General features: G+C 43.9%; 1 protein-coding gene across 2 annotated transcripts in view; it reads left to right on the top strand.

Moving 5' to 3' along the window:
- CYFIP2 (cytoplasmic FMR1 interacting protein 2) overlaps positions 1-4,883 on the top strand; it is a 131,952-nt gene extending 127,069 nt beyond the window's left edge. For both annotated transcript variants that reach the window (XM_039249455.1, XM_039249454.1), the window contains exon 31: positions 1,925-4,883. In XM_039249455.1, coding sequence (XP_039105386.1) covers positions 1,925-2,092 — 168 coding nt within the window. In that variant the 3' untranslated portion in view covers positions 2,093-4,883. The remainder of the gene's footprint in view (positions 1-1,924) is intronic.
- Positions 4,884-22,512: the final 17,629 nt, after the last annotated feature.

The following is a 22,512-nucleotide window of genomic DNA, read 5'->3' as shown; positions in this document are numbered from 1 at the left end:
AGCAACCTCACATAAGAGGAATCATACAGTATTTGTCCTTCTGTGACTGGCTTATTTCACTTAGCATCGTGTGCTCCAGGTTCACCACATTGAAACTTGTATCAGAATCTTCTTCCTTCTTAAGGCTGAATATTATTCCAGTATATGCATAGACCACATTTTGTTTATCCATTCATCCACTGATGAACACTCAAGTTGCTTCCACTTACTGGCTTTTGTGATTATGCTGCTGTGACTGTGAATGCACAGATATCTGTTCAAGTCCCTGCTTTCATTTCTTTTGTATTTACCTAGGAAGTGGAATTCCTGGGTCATATACTAATTCCATTTTTTTTACGTATTTATTTATTTTGAGAGAGAGCATTGGCAGGGTGTGGGGGGCAGAGAGAGAGGGAAAGAGAGAAGCCCAAGCAGGCTCCACACTATCAGCACAGAGCCCACAGAACTATGAGATCATGACCTGAGGCAAAATCAAGTATTGGATACTCGACCGACTGAGCCACCCAGATGCCCCGCTAATTCTATTTTTCATGTTTGAGGAACTGCCGTACCATTTGCAGTAGTGGTTGCACCATTTTACATTACCACCAGGAATGCACAAGTTCCAGTTTTTCCACATCCTTCCTAGCCCTTGCTGTTCTCTGGGGTTTTTGGTAATAGCCATCATAATGGATGTGAAGTTACGGTATCTCATTCTGGTTTTGAGTCCCATTTCACTAATGACTGGTAATATTGAGCGTCTTCTCATGTGCTTATCAGATCTTTGTTTATCTTCTTTGGAGAAATGTCTGTTCAAGTCCTTTGCTCACTTTTTTAAAAAAGATTTATTTTATTTTTAGAGAGAGAGTGCACATACAAGTGGGAGAGAGTGGCAGAGAGGGGGGAGGGACAGAGGGGGAGGGAGAGAGAGAAAGAGAGAGAGAGGAGGAGAGAGAATCTTAGCCAGGCTCCACGCTCAGCATAGAGCCAGACACAGAGACTCAATCTCACAACTCTGGGATCACAACCTGAGCCAAAATCAAGAGTCAGATTTTGAGCCACCCAGGTGCTCCCTTTGCTCACTTTTTAATCAGATTGTTTTCTGTTGTGTATATATATATACATTTATATTTATATATTCTGGATATCATATATATTTATATATTCTGGATATATATTATTCTGGATACATTTATATATTCTGGATATATAAATATCTCTTATCAGTTATTGACTTGCAGATACTTTCTCCCATTCCATGGGTTGCCCTTTCACTCTGTTGATAGTGTCCTTTGATGCAGACAAGTTTTTAAAATTTTGATGTAGTACAGTTTATGTTTTCTTTTATCACTTGTGCTTTTAGTGTCACATTTAAGAAACCATTGCCAACTCAGTGTCAGGAAGCTTTTCCTCCATGTTTTCCTCTAAGAGTTTTATAGTTTTAGCTCCTATGTTTAGGTCTTTAAACTATTTTGAAGTTTTTTTGTTTCTTGTTTTTATGTTGCATAAGGTAAGGATCCAGCTTCATTTTTTCCCATGTGAATACCCAGTTTTCCCAGCACCATGTATTGAAAACAGCATCCTGTCTCCATTGAATGTTTTCTGTACCCTTGTTAAAAATCATCCAACCATATATGGAGGAGTTTGTGTCTTGGCTGTCTATCCCATTGATCTGTATGTCTGCCTTCATGCCAGTGCCGTGGTATTTTGATTACTGTAGCTTTGTAGTAAGTTTCAAAACTCACAAAGGGTTTTACGGCCAAGTTAAGATTTGATTGCTAAGCTCTGGAAATCCATAGAAGGCCTTTAAGCAAGAGAGCGACGTGATCATTGAAGCATCAAGACCCTGGACCCCAACCTCACTGAACTCTTCTCTTGCTCTTCCTTTTTTCCCCCTCTGTCCCCTCCTCCTGCCCCTAACCTGCACATCCCTGTCCTTCTGCAGCCCCTGAAGAAGATGGCAGACAGAATCCGGAAGTACCAGATTTTGAACAATGAGGTTTTTGCCATCCTGAACAAGTACATGAAGTCCGTGGAGACGGACAGCTCCACCGTAGAGCATGTACGTTGCTTCCAGCCACCCATCCACCAGTCCTTGGCCACCACCTGCTAGGCGGAAGGTCCTGCAGACCCTCGGCCTGGAGGCGAAGAGGAAGCAGGAGAGAAAAAGCCATGGCCAGCCTGCAACAGGGTCCGCCTGGACAGCATATGGGATAAGCCTGGAAGCAAACAAGAACCTCCCCAACCACATCTACACCTCCTAAGGGCTGGGCCTGTGCATGCTCTCCCATGACATCTCCATGGTGGTTTTTCCATAGCGTAAATGAAAAAAAAAATCAAAAGAAACAGGGCAGTATGTGCTTTTTCTTTTCTTTTTTCCCTCAGCTGTATTACGAGCCCTAGTTTCACCCCTTCTGCATCTCACAGCCCCACCCCATGTCCATGGTTGCTTCTCAAGACCTCCTCCCAAATGGTGACCTCCTACCCAGTGCCCACATGTGACCTCAGAAGTGAAGTCTCAGAGATGGAGAAAAGAGGGTGGCCATACCCCGAGATACCAGTCTGAGCTGACAGGCGTGTGTCCCCTTTCCAGCCTCCTCACCTTCTCTGGCTCCTTTGCCCCCTTTTCCCAGGTGGCATCTCCCCCTGCTCTGGATGCCAAGGATTCTAGCACCCACAGCAGTGATGGGGCAGACACTGAGAGCCAGGGAAAACAGAAGACGAGGTTCCTGGTACTGACACCATGATAGATAGTGGTGGCCACAGCCTTCCCTGGACTCCCCAGTGCACACTCCCTTCTCAGGGTGCTCCTAGAGAGAACTCAGAAATGTATTCACGGTTGTATCTCACTTAGTGGAATTATGGTAGGAAGATGGTCAGGCCTGCTGTGCAGAAGCAGTATTTACTAACACAGCCAGGAATTCCATAGCCCCAAACAGAAAGCCATTAGACCATTTCAGCTTCATGAGGACATGGTTCATTTATCCATTAAGCAAATACTGTGAGCACCAAGCTTCACTGGACAATGGATGCCTGGGGTGGGGGGTGCAGCATGGAACAAGTCAGCCAAGCACTACCTACAGCATTAGCCAGTGACCAAATTAGGGACAACTTCTCTGCATAGACTCTCTCATCAAGGAAAACTCCCACGAGAAAGAAAATATTAAGGGGTTATTTCAACAGAAGCCCAAAACATATTGGGGTCAGGGAGATGAGGAATATAAATAACACTTGTCAATGAGCTTTTAATACCAGGATGCACTCCCAGAAAAGGAGTCCTGTTCTACCAAAGCAGGACTTCCATTGTCCTAGAAGCTGAAAGATTCCTGGGACATTTTATCATTTGCTCTGAATATCCTTAGTTCTTTTTAACTTAGATTTTGAGACATGGGGCATATTGCACAGGGGCATAGCTACATGCGTTTCTCAGACTCAACCAAAAGTCTTTGCAGATTCTCCCACTGAGCATGGGGAGACTGGTTAGAAGGACAGAAGGCTTTGGGAATGAATGTCTCATTACAGAGGACCTCTTCTTCAAAGGAAGCCTGGGCCCCTGAGCTTGTAAGAAAATATAAAGTGAGACATTTGATCTCTCTTCCTCAACCCAGGGAGGAAAAGAAAAGCAAGAAAAATAGAATAACGATCTGCTCTCTCAGGGTGGACGAATGGAAATCGTTACCATTAATCAGATGGCCCATTTTAACCCCATGGAAAGAATAAAATGGTCCATAGCAAGAGGGTTATGTGATACACTGTGCCCACCAGGGAGGAAAGAAAGGCTCATCAAGTGTGGTCCAAAGGTCTGTATCTGCACATCCTGAGATTAGCACATTGGATGCAGATTCCTGGGCCCTACCTCAAACCAATTAAGTTTGCATCTCTGGGAGTAAGGTAGGGAAATCTGCACTATCCATAGGTTCTCTGTGTTGTACTGTTGTACAGGGAAATCTGAGGACCACTCCTATAGAGGGTCTTCCCACCACCAACCTTGGGCTTTGAGCTCTCTTTGAGCCATGAAACAATATTTGTAGGGTAGGAAAGTGATTCAGGGTGGACACTGGCAGATTCTCCTGTCTGGAAATACCACTTCCTATTCTGATTTTTTAAATTTTTTCTTCTTGGTGACCATAGATGTGACCCAAAGGCAAAGGGAGTGGCTATATATACCACCTGGTAGAACTACATAGTGGAACACTCCTTCAAAACCCACACAAAAAAATCTCTAAGCTGCAGAGCCTTCTGAAATCTTCAGTCCTGTCTGGGGACAGTGGCTCTTTCAGATAGGGGACTGGCTATTAAGTCCTAGAGTTTATTCCAAACCCATGATCGTTGCCTTTGTGGAGACTTGGGTCATCCATTTGATGAGATTGCTGTTTCAACAACCTGTCCTTCCTACCCTGCATCTGTAACCCTGAATTTGACCCCCTGGGTAGAATCCTATTATCATCAAAAGATTTGATCCTGGTAAATTGAGGTCTTCACCTTAACGAAAGACATTTCATTTCCCTGGCTCGCCGCAGCATTTATTTATGAATACCAAACAGCTTTAATATTCTTTCCTCCCTGGTATTACTGCCTCCTTTTGATTTGATTTTTTTGTGTGTCTAAGAACCAGGAAAAAAAAAATCTTAGGTTTTAAAAAGTTTTAAAAAAATTTCTGTTTCAGAAACTGTCAAATGTACCATATTTGTATTAAGAGTTGTTGGGGATTTTTGTACAATGAATTTACATTTATTTATGGTGACTTATATTTACGCTTGTGATCAAATCATGATGTTAAATTCTTAAATCATATTTGCTATGCAGCTGAAGATGATATTTTGCTTTGTATTTTGGGGTACCTGTGTTGAGTTGATATACATTTCCATCTCCACATCTCCATTAAAACTGCTTCCAAACCAGCATCTTGGTCTTGATTCCTGGTCCTATTCCAGGGCTCGTTGATCTGTGGAAGGCCACATGAACACTGGTGACTGAGGAAACAGCCTGAGAGCAGAAGGAGATAAAGGCAGAGCAGGTCAGTGTGCCCTAAACCATTGTCTTCTTGCTGGAGGCATTACCCTGACAAATTGATTTACACTAGATAAGATACTGGCTATAATTGCTGCTCTTCAGAATTCCATGGTCTCACTGGGTGAGCTCTATTTTAAGAGGAAGGATGGGAACTAATATGTGCAGGCACCATGCTAAGCCCTATACTTCCATTCCTTTGAATCAGCCACAGTCACCTTATGCGCTGTATCCCACCTTGGACAGACAGGTTGTGTTGTGTCTGTTGTGTTTACTTTCACGCAGTTGCTAAGTGACCACTGTGATTTGCCCAGCTGGAACCCAGCTTCCAAGCCTGAGCTTTTGCTGTCCTGCTAATGAACTGATCAACAAGTCCAGACCCCAAAACTAGACTTCAGGCCACTAGACTTTGCAGGGCTTTGGGGGAAGAGGATTGGGCAGAGCCTGGGGTCAGGAGGAGGCCCAGTGTGGCAGCAGGCGAGTTCCCAGGCTGCAGGTACCTCTCATGCTCCTCAGAAAGGATGACACCAGAAGAACACTACAAGCTTGTGTGTGGAACTGACACCAGTGTGTGGAGTCTCACGTTTTACATGCAGCAACTTCCCCAAAGCCCATTCACGAAGACGAGTCCTAGGTCATTAGTGGCTCCCCCTTGGCTGTGACCTTGGGTAACCCTCTGATCTCTTAGGGCCTTAGCTTCCTTCCTTATCTTAAAGTTGGACAAAATAATCTGAGGTCCTTTCCAGCTCTAATATCCTGATTTCAGGTAATGTCCCAGTGGCATCCATTGAGGGTCTGACTACTTCACAAACTTGAAGACTTTCTCGGCCGTGTGTCACCCCTTGCAAGGACTCACATCATTAGAGGATGTAGATTTGAGCTAGTGTCGGTGGGACATGGTTGGTATTGGTCCTGAGAGAGGCTCAGTGGAAAGAGAATTCTGTGAGCACACAGAGGTGGGGAATGGATCATGCTGTTGCCCTTCTTGAAGAGCCATGATGCTTTGAGTCCTGCAGTACCTAATCAGCCTGGAATAAGACCACATCACCCAGTGACTGTGACTTGGAAACCCCTTTCTGTGCAACACGAATGATCCTCTCATGGAACATGCCTTGAAAAATATTGGGCTAAGAACATGGAAGTCTGTGTTAGATGCAAACAAAACAACAACAACAACCAGAAAACTCCCACAGGAGGGGCGCATGGGTGGCTCAGTCGGTTAGGTTACAGACTCTTGGTCTCAGCTCAGATCATGATCTAACACTTTGTGAGTTCGAGCCCAGCATTGGGCTCTGCGCTGATAATGCTGAACTTGCTTGGGGTTCTCTTTTCATGATGGGAGAGAATAGGGTAGAGGAGGGTATTCAATCGCTAGGGCTTCCATAACAAAACACCACAGACCACATGGCTTACACAACAAATTTACTTCCTCACAGTTCTAGAGGCTAGAAATCCATGAACAACGTGACATCAGAATTGGTTTATTTTTTAAATTTTTTTTAAAGTTCATTTATCTTTGGGGGGGGGGGTTGGGAGAGAGAATCGCAAGCTGTTTCTGCACCATCAGTGCACAGCAAGGTTGGTTTCTTCTAAGCCTCTGTCCTTGGCTTTCAGATGCTGTCTTCTCCGTTTGTCTTCCCTCCAGTGTGTCTGGGTCCTGATTTCCTCTTCTTAACAGGACACCAGGCATCTTGCATTAGGATACATTCATAAGACCTCATTTTACCTAAACTACCTTGTTAAAAGCTCTGTTGCCAAATACAGTCCCATTCTGAGGTATTGGGGGTTAGGATTTTAACACATCTATTTGGGAGTGGGGGACACAATTCGGTTTGTAACACTGGAGAAGAGGAAGGCTAAATCTTAAAAAGCCACTGTCTCTGTGGGCCGTGAACTTGTTTGAAGGCTGGGATGCCATTGCTTTGAAAAACACATCTTGAATACTCACAATTTGCAAGACTATATAGTTGATCATGGCCACAGACCTAAAGGAACTCCTGGAATTGTACAAAGGATAAAAAAATGCACATAGTGAACAAGAATGTAAGGGAGAATATATTGATTCTAATAATCACTAGATTATTTATTTATTGAGTTTCCTCATGCTAGGCATCAGAAAAAGTCTTTAAATTCTTTGTTCACTTAGGGGCACCTGGGTGGCTCAGTCAGTTAAGTGTCTGACTCTAGATTTTGGTTCTGGTCATGATCTCACGATTCATGGGCTCAGGTCCCCATTGGGATCCGGGCTGGCAGTGTGGAGCCTACTTGAGACTCTCTCTCTCTCTCTCTCTCTCTCTCAATGTACACAAACATTTAGAAAACAAAAAAATAAATTTCTGTTCACTTAAATACCACAAATTATAGGAGGTAGCCACTGTTATTTACCCCCATTTTACAGATACAGATTCTGAGGCACAGATCTCAAAGAGGGTAAGAGATGGAGCTAGAATTCAAAGTCCAGTAATCTGGATCCAGGTCCAAGGTCTTAACCCCTAAGCATATAACAGTATACTTCACAGCACTTTGATCCTAAGAAATCCCAAGAGACAGCCCACCAAATGCTTCTCAAGATCAGAGGAAGAAGAGTATTTTTCCAACTGGGGTAAGATGGAAAGGGTAAGGGCAATATCAGGGAGGACTTCATGAAAGAGGTTCCATTTCTGCCTAAACTTGAAAAATGAGAATCTGAACGCAAGGAGATGCACCAAGAGGTTGGAGAGAAAGAATCTACCAACATCAAATGTGGGCCAAGAAAAGGCCCTGACCTTTAATGGCTTAAATTATGTTAAACAGGCTGCTGCCCCTAGCTCTACACTTGACCAGGCCTTGAATTTCAAAGTCCCACCAAAAAACTGCATTTACTAAGTAGCGTCATGCATCATGCGTCTGTGTCACTGGAAATCTGATACTCAGTGCTGGTTCAGCATAGCCTATAACCCTAAACATCCACTCTGCAACCAATACTCTTCAGGCCCCAGTAGAGCATTTCCCTTATTGCTTGCCCATGTTCTTAAATGCAGAAGTGTACAAGTGTAATGAAGTTTTGTGCATTGTGCTGCCAATGATACCAGGGAGGAGTCCTGCTTGGAAAGTGGGGAAGCTTGGGGCCCATTGGTGAGGAAAGAGGGCGAGCCAACGAGAAAGGCAATTTTAACCAAAACTCAAGAAGCATTTTTGTGCCACATATATGAGCACATACAGCTTGAATTTATTACTAGAGAACATGGTTACAACTGAGCCTCTAATGATGTCACCTTTTTCTGAGACAAAAATGACTATGTACAATAGTTTATGGGGCTGTTGTTCAAAGATAGAATATTTGACGAAACACATATCAGATTTCACATTATAACCCCTTGCAGACACTCAATGGAACTGCTGACAAATTGCTGTTAGAGTAATTGGATTTGGCTCAGACAAGGTAAAGGAGGCTCTAAAAGTTTAAATAAAGGCAGAGATCCTCAAAGGAAGAGTGAGTGGTGTTCTTAAGGGAAAATAAAGTTCATGGTGAATTTACATTTCTATAGTTGTTTGGTCTGAACTATTGCTTACTATTATTAACATTGCAAAAAAAACCAAAGGCATCTAGGTTTGTTGCATTTGCTTCAAGGAGACTAAAATATGTTTTTACAAATTTTAGAGACATTAGCTTTCCTAAATGAAAATGCATGTGAAGACATGCAACAGGGCATGAAGGATGGCAACAAAAAATGCCAATCCAATGGAATATAAAGGAAACAAAGTATTTTGCATGATTAAGAAGACTCACATGCAAATAATGCCAAACAAACTTGTTTACAAACTATTTTTTCACCATGACAGGTGAAAGTGTAGTCTTGAGGAAGATCAGAACAAATTGAGCCATGTGCTGCTTTTAGGGAGATTTCCTTATAATATCCCAGAACTGAAAAACTTGGAATAACAAGAAATACTATATGCTTCACACATTGCTTTAAGAGACTGTGAAAATAATATCTTAAGGAATATTTATGTAATAAAATTTATATAACAAAATGAAAATGTTTTGTAATATTTTCTGTTACAATAATTATAATAATTTACAGAAAGTAGTTGAATGTAATATGTAAAATTCCTGGTTCAGTTTTTGATCTAAGCATTGTTTTAAAAATCCTATTGATGAGGGTGCCTGAGTGGCTCAGTCAGTTAAGCATCCAACTTCTCTTGGCTCAGGTCACCATCTCATGGTTTGTGGGTTTGAGCCCTGCATCAGGTTCCGCTCTGGCTATGTGGAACCTGCTTGGGATTCCCTCTCCCCCTCCATCCCTCCCTCTGTGTGCGTGCTCTCTCTCTCTCTCTCAAAATAAATAAATAAACTTTAAAAATATAAAAGAAGTCACACCCTAAAAAAATCCTATTGATGATTTCAGGTGCCACCCCTTATCAGATGAGAATTTCTTCAACTTGAAACTAATAAAAAACAGGTTTTACAGTGACTTATGAAAGGTGGTCTAATTTGAAACTCTTGATCATAAAGTGTTCTCACCGTACCAAAAAATGGAAAGGTAACTATGTGAGGCGATGGGTGAATTAATTAACTTGGTTGTGATGATTATTTCACAGTGTACACACGTATCCACAGATCACATCGTACACCTTAAATACATACAATTTTTATTTGTCAATTATATCTCAATAAAGCTGGGGGTGGGGGTCTTGATCATAACATGATGTTGCTAAAATGAAGGCAAGAAAGATAAAATTTCTAGCATAAATGCATATTGATTTGTGAATTACGTATTTGTTTTATCCATTCACAGATCATTGGCCCAACAACAAAACACCCAGGAATATGCAAATGATAATTAATTCAGTCATCTTTGATACCTTTGCCAGTTTCCAGTCATCTAAAACCCATGACTTGGCATGTACCTTCATTTGTGTTATAAAAGTATATTTCATTGTCAGGAAGACGGAGCATATTTTCTAGCAGTTCAATAGTGTGGTTTAGAACTCTTAATTATTTAGAGACATACGATATTTGGTGCTTTTGAGCCAGACCCTGCAGATGGTTGGAGAGGGGTGGGCTCTCACTCTGCCTTCAGTCAGTTCCCCTAATGTGAATAAAGGAGGAGGGAGAAGGGGACAAAGACCCATTTGCTTCCCTCCAGGCAAAGAGGAGAATAACCAGCCCCCCAAGCCAGTCCTCATGTCCCCATCTGGTTTGATTTACCCCGATTTCCTCGGTCCACTCCCCTCCCAGCCCACCCCCTCGTTCCCAGATGCCGCCCTGTCTCACTAGAGCTTCCGGCAGAATGGGGAGAGCAGAGGGTTTCCCTGGGAAAATATGCTGTGAGATGCTATCAGAGCTAAAAATATGCAGGCCTTAAGCTCCACCTTCATTAGTCAGAATAAAACCCAGGGATTTCTGCCTTCTGGAGTTTCAGACCAACAGGAAAAGGGGAAATCAAAGAGCCTCCTCAGTGGGGCTTTTCTTAAACACTTTCTGACAAGGAGCCAGGCCCTGAGCTGGAGAAAGCTCACTGGACTCCTCGGTGGCTGCCATGGGCAAGGGGCTGACTCTTGGCAGAAGAGCCCAGGGTGCACCCATCCATGGCTATCACGTACCCTCATTTAATCCATGAGGACCCAGATTCAGAAAACAATAGAAGTTAAACAACCAGGGGCGCCTGGGTGTCTTAGTGGGTTAAGCGTCCGACTTTCGCTTAGGTCATGATCTCGCTGTTCGTGGGTTCGAGCCCCGCGTCGGGCTCTGTGCTGACTGCCAGCTCAGAGCCTGGAGCCTGTTTCATTCTGTGACTCCCTCTCTCTCTGACCCTCCCCTGCTCACGCTGTCTCTCTCTCTCTCTCTCCTAGAAATAAATAAAATTTAAAAAAAAGAAGAAGAAGAAATTAAACAACCACACCACTGGCTTTTTTCAATTCATCCCGGACCCAGGCTCTCCCTTGTCCCCCCAGATGCTCACCCTTCCCCTTCCCTACCCCACCTCTCTGTCTTCACAGACTAAGGCTTTCTGTCATCCTTCAAGTCTCCCTTCAAACGCCCTTCCTCCTGGAAACCCAAGTCCCAGGTGCTCTATTAAATACTCTCTGTGCATTCTGTACTTGACCTCCTCTTGCCATTTATCAAAATTGTGATTCAGTGTGAACTGTGTGACCATTTAATGAATACGGCCCGTGAGTATGGGGGTTGCATCTGTCTTGCTCACCATCATGATGCCTGTGCTTTTCACAGCAGGCGACAGACACGTTGAAAGTGTTCCATCTTTGTCTGCTGAATGACTCAATTCCCCTGCCTCCTCAAAAACCCTTGCCGGGTAATTGGTGTCAACAAATTAGCCCACCTTAAGACAGCAGCTGTGGTAAAACAGAATAGAATAAAGGACTAATTGTCTGGTGTAGGCGGTTAACATCATAGTTGTCCTCTACAGGGTTGGAGCAAGGACCGTGGAGGTGGACTAGAAGCAGGAAGGACAGGGACAGACACGAGAAGGAAACAGTAGTGGATGGGCAGGAGGTGTAGGGAAGAGCCTGCAGGCAGAACCTGCTGGTGGTCGTTTTCTCCCTCTTGGGACCCTGCGCAGCCAAGAATGAGGATGAAAGAGACTGGTTAAATTTTGGTGGTTGACGGCCACCTGTGTGGCTCAGTCGGTTAAGTGTCTAACTTTTGATTTCAGCTCAGGTCATGATCTCACAGTTCATGGGTTCCAGCCCCACAGCACAGCCCTCCGTGCTGACAGAGCAGAGCCTGCTTGGGATTCTCTGTCTCCTTTTCTCTCCCTGTCCCTTCCCTGCTCTCTCTCTCTCTCTCTCTCTCTCAAAAAATAAATAAACAAACATTTAAAAAATAGCTCAGTCATTGAAAACCCTGCTCTGCTAGGAACTAGCAAGTTCTTAATCTCTGAATATTAGGTTCCCTATGAGTTGTTGGCAAGGATAGAACAATATTACAGTATTTCCCCCTTATCTGCCATTTTGTTTTCCATGGTTTCAGTTATCTGTGGTCAACTGTGGTCTGGAAGCAAATGATTCTCAGAAGGTCAATAGTAGCCTAACACTACACCACAGTGCCTATGTCATTCACCCCACTTCATTTCATTACTTAGGCATTTTATCATCTCACATCATCTCAAGAAAAAGGGTATGTACCATCCAAGAAGATATTTTGAGAGAGAGATCACATTCACATTTATTATTGTGTACTGTTATAATTGTGACATTTAATTATTGTTGTCACTCTCTTACTGTTTAATTTATAAATTAAACGTTATCATAGGTATGTACTGGGAGAAAACATAGTGCATACATACAGATATCGGTGGTTTCAGGCATCCACTGGGGGTCTTGAATACCCCCTGTGGTTAGTGGGGGACTGCTGTGTGCACAAACTGCCTTGACACAGTGCCTGGCACATTGTCAGTGCTCAACGACTGGCATTGATTCAGAAAAGAGGGCTCAGCCAGCCAGGGTCGTTCATTTTTCCACCTGTAGCCGGGGCCCTATTTCCTTCTCTCTAACCTGGGTTTCCACTCAGGACTCCCCAGGGAAGGTTAAAGCATATCTTGGAAGATCTCATCACCCCTTCTCCCCATTCAGTCCAAAGCTATTTTCCAACAGATTTGAGAACCTAAAAGCCTAGAGGAGGGAGAAAAAAACCCAGTTGGAAGGTACGGTCCCAGAAGTCAGGAAGCCAGGAGGTCAGATTGTTCCTAAAAACCAAAGGGGAGAAGGCAGGACCTATTTTCCCATCCCAGCCCTTTTTTTCTGAAAGGCCCGTTAGCTTAAAGCAACCCAAAATTAATTGATAGGACCAGGAACCTGAGGCCAGGGGTCCCTGAATTGACCATTCCCACCCCAACCGAGGGGAAGACCAGCCTGTGGGAGGCCTTTACTGCCTGCAGTTGATTGGTTAACTGTCCTCACCTGCAACTTGAAGTGTTTCCACAGCCCCAGCTAAGCCCAGGAATGCTTCTCCATACTTCCTCCTTTCTGCCCCAACAATCTGATATTTTCCAAGCTGAGACCACAGATGAGAATCTCAGCCTTGGGAGTTTGGGAAACTGGCAAGGGAAGAGGAAGCTGAGGTCTCTAAGGACGGCTATAACCTTACAAAGTTCAGGGACAAGCTTTGGGGGTTCATGATTTCCCCGAAATAGTAGACACACACTTAGGTGCATTTTTCCCTTCTTAGAGAGAGCGGTCATAGATGGCCTCCAACTCTCAAAGGAATCTAAACAGGTTAACAACTTCTGGCCTGAGGAGGCAGCCCTGTATTAGTCTCCTATTGCTGCTTTAACAGATTACCACCAATTTAATGGCTTCAAGCAATACAAATTTATTATCTTACAATTATGGACCTCAGAGGACCAAAGTCTTCCAACATGGTCACTAGGCTCAATTCAAGATGTCAGCAGAGCCATTTCCTCCTGGAGACTGCAGAGAACATCCTTGCCTCTTGCAGCTTCTAGAGGCTATAGTAATTATATCGGGCCCACTCAGATAACCCAGAATAATCTGCCCACCTCAAGATTCTTAAATTAATCATGTCTACGCAGTCCTTTTTATGATGTAAGGTAACAAATTCACAGATTCCAGAGATTAGGATGTGGCTATGGGAGGGGAGGAGTTAATTAATATTCAGTCCAGCACAAGTCCTCTGGGAGGACACCTTTTAAATAATCGAACCCTTTACCCCAGCAATTTCACTTGTAGAATTTCTCCTACAGGTGTTACTGCCACATGTGTAAAAATCCATGTTCAAGAATGTCTATTATAGCAGAGCTTATAATACTGAAACCTGAAAACAACCTGTCCTACTGACAATCCATGAAAATGTAACTAAATAAGTTATGAAATATATGTATATTAGGATATTCTAAAAAGCAATGTTCTAAAAATAATAAAGTATATTCATATATACTAATATGAAAAAGTCTGCAAGATACGTTGTAAGGTGAAAACAGCCCCAACTTGAAATCCAATCTGTATAACGTGATCCTCTTTTTAAAAAGGGTTTGTGAGTATGTGTGTGTCATTTCTGGATAGACACCAAAGAACCTGAGTGGTGGTGACTGCCTCTGTACTACAGAGCAGCCAGTGGGAGGCGCCTGGGTGGCTCAGTCTGTTAAGCGTGGGATTTTGGGTCAGGTCATGCTCTCATAGCCTGTGAGTTGGAGCCCCGCGTCGGGCTCTGTGCTGACAGCTCAGAGCCTGGATCCTGCATTAGATTCTGTGTCTCCCTCTCTCTCTGCCCCTCCCCTGCCTGTGCTCTGTCTCTCTCTCAAAAACAAATAAACATTAAAAAAATTTTTTTAAGAAAGAAAAAAGATCAGTAGACTTTTATCCTTCTGAACTGCAATTTTTTGAAATTAAAAGCTCTTATGAGTTTTACCGTTTAAAACCACACATTTAGGAATGGGATGCCTAGCTGCCTCAGTCGGTAGAACATGCAACTCTTGATCTCAGTGTTGTGAGTTCAAGCCCCACGTTGGGTTCAGAGAGTACTTTTAAAAATAAAATCTTTTTAGAAAAAAACCAACATACATTTCAACTGAAACTCAGCACTTTTGAGCAAAAAAAAAAAGGTGGGGGTTAGGAGTAGGGTCACAGCTCCAAGGTCGTCCTTAGGAAGCTAGGATCAGGATGCATGAGAGGGATCACCAATCAGTCTCCCCTTCCTGTAACTTTGACTCCCACCCCTGCTGCCTCTACCCTCTTCTGCTACTGGAGCTAAAAGGACACGTCGTACACAATCGTGGAGCCTCCGTGTCACACAGGCCTGGTGCTGCATTCCAGTGTTACCACGGACCGACTTTGTGGTTCTTGTCTTAATCTCGGTAAACCTCTGTGTGAAGTGGTGATATTACCAATAACCTCACAGAGCTGATGTGAGAAATTGTTAGGTATGTTAAGTGCAGCGCAGGGATTAGCACTCAATGACTTGTAGCTGTGATTATTAGTAAGACTGACTAAATCAGAGAAGACTGCAAGATCCAGAGAAGGGACTTCAGTTTATTTTTTAACTTTTTTTTTTTTTTTTTAAGAGACAGAGAGCAGAGGAGAGGGGGGAGAGGGAGAGAAAAGGAAACTCTTACACAGGCTCCGCGCTCAGCACAGAGTCCCACACCGGGCACAATCCCATGAGGGTGAGATCATGACCTGAGCCAAAATCAAGAGTCAGGGACTTAACAACTGAACCACCCAAGAGCCCCAGGACATCAATTTAGTTCAGGTGCACATCTTGAGTATCTTGGTGCCTCGTGTCATCTGCATTCGGGGTGCCAGAATCAATAAGGCAAGACTGTGTTTCCAAGTTGCCTGAGTGTGGTATGAGAGCCACCGAAATAAATAGCTCCCATACAAAGCAATAGGTGTAACGACATTTTGTGTCTGCGATGGTGGTAACATGGAGAGCAGTTATCTCTGCCTTGGTTAGGAATAGGTATTGTGAAGAACTCCAAAGAGTCTTGGCAAAATTTCCTTGGGTCATTGTGAAGGCTGGAAGTGTTCTATATGGTATCTGGATGACAGCTTCAAGGTTGTATGCACGTGTAAGAATCCATTGATCTTCACACCTAATATTTGAACATTTGTGCACTATTCTTCATGAAGGGCAGCCCCAATAAAAGTGTACATTAAAGTGTAAATTCAAAAATTTAGAATTCTTTCCCCTGTTAGCCAAAAGAGAAGGGTTATTAACTTGAGTTCCCGTGAAATTCAGTGAAGAGTATATATAAATAGGTGGGTGTGTCTTTCTGGGGCAAATGATTCCAAAAGGGATGTGGGGACCCTTAAAAACGTAAAAATCACCAGTCAGAACCTTCCCTAAAGTGAGGACCACTCACTCGAGGTTCTGCTAGGGTGTCTGACTAAAGGTCTGACCACTCTTTACAGACCAGACTTTGTGGGAAATGCAGGACATGGTATGGAGAGACACAAACATATTTATTGGACTGATCGCAAAACAAACATCTACATTTTTCTTTGCGGAACTCAATGCAGATGATTATCACCAGTAGATCTTTAGCTCAAATGAAAAAAAAAGGCGTGTCTTTTTATTGGCCCAGCGTTTTGGTCTGCTTTTTTATTGGCTCAGTGCCTTGGTCTGCAGCCAATCCGGAGGCGAGTGGCTCTGCCCACGCCCCCTTCCCCCAGCCCCATCTCCATCCCCGTGAGGCAGAGGTCCTCTGGTGGGGGTAGCTTAGACTCCTTCTTCCCTCCCCTCACCCCCACGTTACAAGCCATGAAGAAACCTTAACCCACGCTCTGGATTCCTTTGGGGCTCTTCATCCAGTCCCGGATCACAAACCAGAATTTCCAGTGTGACTGTGTTGGCAGAAAGTTAATGAGCAGTCGAGGCGGAGGCCTGGATGCCCACTGCAGTGGCTCTGCCCAAGGGGGCAGGCCAAGGCTCCTGGTCATCCGTCTTTCTCTTGGAAGGAGACAGATGGGAGAGGCGTGGCTCAGAAAGTGGAGGCCAGCAATGAGAACCCTGGAGCGGCAAGAATCTGGAAACCGAAACCTCAGCCCCTAAATATATTCATCACTTGCCTATATTGAGTGCTTGTTGGATGTTACCAGACCCTGGGCTGTGCAAAAGCTTTACATAAAAAATTGGATCTGAACCAGAAGGCCGAGGTGTGAATAGCAGGTTGGCCACATTGTAGCTGTGTTGCTCTGGGCCAGTTGTGGACTCTTTCAGTGTGTTTTAGGACCCTCCTTTGTAATAACGGGCTTAACAGCAGTACGAACTCTACACTCCTAAGTGTAGCTTCTAAGCTAGTCCTTATCCAGACTTCTGATTTTTAAAAAAATTAAGATACAATCCACTTACCATAAAGTTCATCTTTTACAAGTATACAATTTAGCAGTGTTTCTTATACACACAAAGTTGTGTGACAATCACCATTATCTAATTCTAGAACATTTTTATCACCTCCAAAAAAAACCCCATATCCATTAACAATCACTCCATATTTTTGCCTCCCCCTGGCAGCCCCCACTACCCCAGTCACTAGAAGCCATTAATCTTTTTGTTTCTATAGATTTACCTATTCTGGACCTTTCATATCCTATGTGGCCTTTTATCTCTGACTTCTTTCACTGAGCATAATGTTTTCAAAATTCATGCATGTTATGGCATGTATCATGACCTTATTCCTCTTTACGGCCAAATAGTATTCCAATGAATGAATGTGCCAAACTTTGTCTATCCATTTATCAGCTGGTGGACATATGGAGTGTTTCCACTTTGGGGACATTGTGAATAATACTTCTATAAACACTTGTATACAAGTTTTCGTGGGACAAGTTTGTGGGACACATTTTTGTGTTTTCACTACTCTTGTATACCAAGAGTGGTTGATTTCATCTTATACCACTTCCCCCCCCTCCACATCAAGAGGGTTTTCCTTCTGTCCCTCAAACAAACAAAGCTTGCTTGCACCTCTGGGCCTTTGCACTAGTAAGTCACTTCCTCCAGATTTTTTAATGGCCCAACTTCTTGTCAATCAGATCTCAGTTTAAATATCACCACCTCAGTAAAGCCCTCCCCAACCACTTTATCTGTCATTCTCTGCCCCTTACTCTACTTCATTTTCTTTATATTGATTATTATACTCAGTTTCATTTTTTATTTCTTTGTTTGCTTATTTGTAGAAGTAGAGCCCTTCTGGAATGGAAGCTCCATGAGAGCAGGACCTTGTCTGTTATCCCAGACAAGGGACAGTACATATCCCAGGCTGCAAGAACAGTGCCTGACATATAGTAAGCACCTATCAAACATTAGTTATTATGACTTGGTACCTCACAGCAGAGTTAGAAAGTAGGCACCCTTATCTTCTCCATGTTACAAATGAAGAAACGGAGATTGAGAGAGGTTAAGTGACTTGGCTAAAATCATGAAAGTAGAGAGTGTCAGAGCCTGACTCAAAAGGATCGTCTGGCTCAAAAGCCAGTGTCTCTTGCACAAAGCTTACTGCTTACCCCAGCTTTATTCCTGGATTTGACTTAGTTAGCTTTGCAAAGTGACAGTTCCAGCAAGGATTCCTCTGAGCTTAGACAAGAGACAGGGAGGGAAGGCAGACAGGAGACTGTTGGGTCAAGCAGCACTAAGAGGCCTATCCCCAGGGGAAGGTGGGTAGGGGAACCCCCCCAACACCTACCTTCTGGGGACTTTGGCTGGAGAAGGGGCTCCCAAGAGCTGCCTAGCAATCCCTGGTCTCCCTCCTGCAAGGCCCTGGTGACCCTGGTGGCCAGAAGCGGACTCTCTAAAGTAGCAGAACTCACCTACAGTGCAATGGACACTCAGGTGAACTCAATTTATGCAAACTTCAGTAGGAACAGTGAAAATTAACTACTTACTTTATGCCAGATGCTTTTCTTATATTAACTCACTGAATCCCCTGATTTGCTTGATGAGGTATATGCCATGTTGTCCCCACATAATGATGAGGGAGGCCAGGGAGGTTAGGTAACCTGCTCAAGGACACTTGGCTAGGGAATGGTAGAGGCAGGAAATAAACCCAGTCATCCCCACTCCAGGTTCTGCTTTTAACTTGAGAATAAGGCTTCTCTTATAGCTGTATGATTTTGGATAATCCACATAAGCTCTCTGGCCTTCAGTTACCTTATCTGCATAAATGAAAAAAGAATCAGCTTCTGTCCCAAGTGTTCTATGGAACATTTAGAATTGGATGTTAGCAGGTGCTATGTGGGGTGGGGCATGGGAATTCCACGATCAGTGGTACTTGGAACACTATGGGTTGAACTAAATTGAGCAGAATGCTTTACAACAGGACTTCTCAGTGCCTTTAACATGCTAATATGCAATGAATATCTCCAAGAGGAGGGTTGAGAATGTGGCATTTCCCAAGCTTTATTGAACATGAGACAATGTAGAGTGGCGTTTCATGGATCACAGTTTGGGAAGCACTCATTAAAGAAGGGTTTTGCAGTAGAAAGGTAATTTTTCCTGAGATCAGGTAGAATTCTCTTTCCTTTCCCTACTTGTACTTGCTGGGAAGAGAGGGACTTGTCGACAGACATCCACCAACTCCTTCAGGCTTGTAGGGAAGCACTGGGGCATTTAGCAGGAGATGAACTCATTTACTGAGTACCTACAACATGCCAGTTCTGGGATTATGACTTAGGTTGTGTTTTGTGATTCTCAGAACAGAGCTTTGAGGCGAGTTTAGTTTAAGAAGCCAGGGACACCTGGGTGGCTCAGGCAGTTAAGCATCTGACTTTGGCTCAGGACATGATCTCATAGTTCATGAGTTTGAGCCCCACATCGGAGTCTCTGCGGTCATCAGAGAGCCCACTTCAGATCCTCTGTCCCCTTCCTCTCCCTGCCTCTCCTCCACTTGTTCTTGCTCTCTCTCTCTCAAGATAAATAAATTTTTAAAAAAGATAGCATAGGGGTGCCTGGGTGGCTCAGTTGGTTAAGAATCTGACTTCGGCTCAGGTCATGATCTCATGGTTCGTGGGTTTGAGCCCCACGTCAGGCTCTGTGCTGACAGCTAGCTCAGAGCCTGGAGCCTGTGACTCCCTCTCTCTCTGACCCTCCCCTGCTCACGCTGTCTCTCTCTCTCTCTCAGAAATAAATAAAACATTAAAAAAAAAGATAGTATAATGTTGCAGGTGAAAATGTCAGCTTTGGAGTCAGGAGTTTGGGTCTTAGCTCTGCCATTTGATAGCTGTAGCTTGTGCAAGCCACCTAACTTCTCTGTGCCTCACTTTCTGTATGTGCGAAATGGATAAGACAGCACCTACCTCATACAGTTAATGTGAGGATCTGCTGTTATAATACACAAGAAGCACTTACATAGACTGTGCGCATAGCAAGTATTCAATAAGAGATAATTTTATTCATTAGCATCAGCATTATCTCTGTGTTACAAATAAGATAGCTGAGGCCCAGGAAAGGTAAATAACTTGCCTAAGGCCAGACAACCATTGTGTGTGGGGAAGCTGAGACCCATACACAACCCAAACCTGCTCTTCCTCCCCAGAAGCCCTGTAGGAGGCTGAGCTATTCATAGCCTTGCAAATAAAACACTCTACCACCAGATACCACCCACAGCTGTCTCACACGGAATGCCACTCGAGCGTATCTGGACACTTCCCCCTTTGACACAGACTGTATCACCAAGCAGAGGTATTCAGATCCACTTGGTGACAGTGTGACTATGCCTCAGGACCCTTACAAGTGAGCCTGGAGAACTAGGGTCCTGAGCCCACAGGCATCCCCTTCAAGAGCCTCCCTGTGTAAGAAGAGCCTCCTCCTCTGGCCTTTCTTCTGAACCCCTAACCAGTTCTGTGGAAGCATCCATAAGAATGACTGGTGTAAACATTGTGTGCTCAGGAGGCCACGCCGGCCGCCCTACTATCAATCTGGGATCTTCCAGTCCTATCATGTGTGGAGGAGGTCTCAGTGGCTGCTGCAGGGGAGGGGACAGCAGGGAGACAACACGGAGGCCAAGGTGACAAGGTTCCAGGCTCCTGCCCTGAATCAGTGAAAGAAAGGCCTCTTGAAAGACATTTGTATATTGTCCTTCCATGTAACTTTCTGCTGGGAAAAAAAAGTTTGGTACTCACCCCCATCTCATTAAAAAAAAAAAAGTCTTGGGGCGCCTGGGTGGCTTAGTCGGTTGAGCGTCTGACTTTCGCTTAGGTCATGATCTCGTGGTTCATGGGTTTGAGCCCCACGTTGGGCTATGTGCTGACTGCCAGCTCAGAACTTGGAGCCTGTTTCAGAGTCTGTGACTCCCTCTCTCTCTGGCCCTCCCCTGCTCACGCTGTCTCTCTCTCTCCTAGAAATAAATAAAAATCATTAAAAAAAATTTTTTTAAAAGTCTTTTAAATAAAAGCTTTATAATGTTTAAATGTTTATTTTTGAGAGAGAGAAAGAGAGAGCATGAATTGGGGAGGGGCAGAGAGAGAGGAAGACAGGCTCCAGGCTCTGAGCTGTCAGCACAGAGCCTGATGCGGGGCTCAAACCCACGAGCTGTGAGATCATGACCTGAGCCAAAGTCAGAGGCTTTACCGACTGAGCCACCCAGGTGCCCATAAATGAAAGCCTTAAAAACCACTGATCTAGTCCATCATTTTCATTGCACATATTGGGGAAACTGAGACCCAGATGGGAAGGACCTGCCTTGGTCTCAGTGTATTCGTGGCAGAATGGGGACTAGAACTCACATCACCTGACCCTTTAATACCAACGTCTCAGATACCCAAGTCTAAGATGGGTTAATTTATTAGAATTCAAAAGGAAAAACAGAGGCTAAGTTTGTCCTTTCTTTTCAAGTTGGCTCTTCCCACTTGAAAAGCAGTTTTTCCTCTGCCAATGGAGTGCACTGTGCCCTTGCCCCCCATTCCCAGATGCCAAGCGCTGCAGGTCCAAACAGGCACAGGAGAGGAGCGTCACTACAGTCTGTCTGATCCCCTACCTTGAGTTGCTGGCCTGAGCAGTGACTCAGACAATCAAAAGGCAGAGAACGAGGAAGGGACTGAAGTAGAGCTTTGAGAACCTGCTCAAATCCCAGCTTAGCCACTTGTTATCTGTATGACCTTGAGCAAGTCACCAAACCTCCCAGTGTCTCATTGTCATCAGATGTAAAACTAGGATAACTCCCTTTGCCTCGTGGGGCTGCCATGAGGATTAAAGTTAATAAGTACAACAGATGCTTGTGAGGATGTGGAGAAACAGGAACCCTCTTGCACTGTTGGTGGGAATGCAAACTGGTGTAGTTGTTCTAGAAAACAGTGTGGAGGTTCCTCAAAAAATTAAAAGTAGAACTACCCTACAACCTAGCAATTGCACTACTAGGAATTTATCCAAAGGATACAGGCATGTTGATTCATAGGGGCACATGTACCCCAATATTTATAGCAGCACTATCAACAATAGCCAAATTATGGAAAGAGCCCAAATGTTCATCAACTGACGAATGGATAAAGAAGGTGTGGCTTATATATACAATGGAGTACTACTTGCCAATGGGAAAGAATGAAATCCCGCCATTTGCAGCAACATGGATGGAACTGGAGGGTATTGTGCTAAGTGCAATAAGCCAGTCAGGGAAAGACAGATATCATATGTTTTCACTCATATGTGGAACTTGAGAAACTTAACAGAAGACCATGGGGGAGGGAAGGGGAAAAATACTTTCAAACAGAGAGGGAGGCAAACCATAAGAGACTCTTAAATACAGAGAACAAGCTGAGGGTTGATGGGGAGAGCAGGGGAGAGAAGAAAATGGGTGATGGGCACTGGGTGTTGTATGGAAGTGACGAATCATGGGAATCTACCCCTGAAACCAAGAGCACATTGTATACAATGTATCTTAGCTAACTTGACAATAAATTATATTAAAAAACAAACAAGTAAATAAAAATAAAATCAAGGTGTAACATAAAAAAAAAACATGTGAAGAACCTGCAATATAGAAGTTGTGCAGCAAGTAAGAATTCATTTCGGTATTATTTTATTAACCATAGCTGGATTTTGATAAGCTCTGAAGTTCTTTGCCATGAATTAAG

Source organism: Hyaena hyaena, unplaced genomic scaffold (genome assembly GCF_003009895.1).
Source record: "Hyaena hyaena isolate Hyena2069 unplaced genomic scaffold, ASM300989v1 scaffold_336, whole genome shotgun sequence".
In the NCBI taxonomy this organism is placed as follows: Eukaryota; Metazoa; Chordata; class Mammalia; order Carnivora; family Hyaenidae; genus Hyaena; species Hyaena hyaena.
Note: the sequence above shows the minus strand (reverse complement) of the source record. Positions and strands in the feature narration are given on the sequence as shown.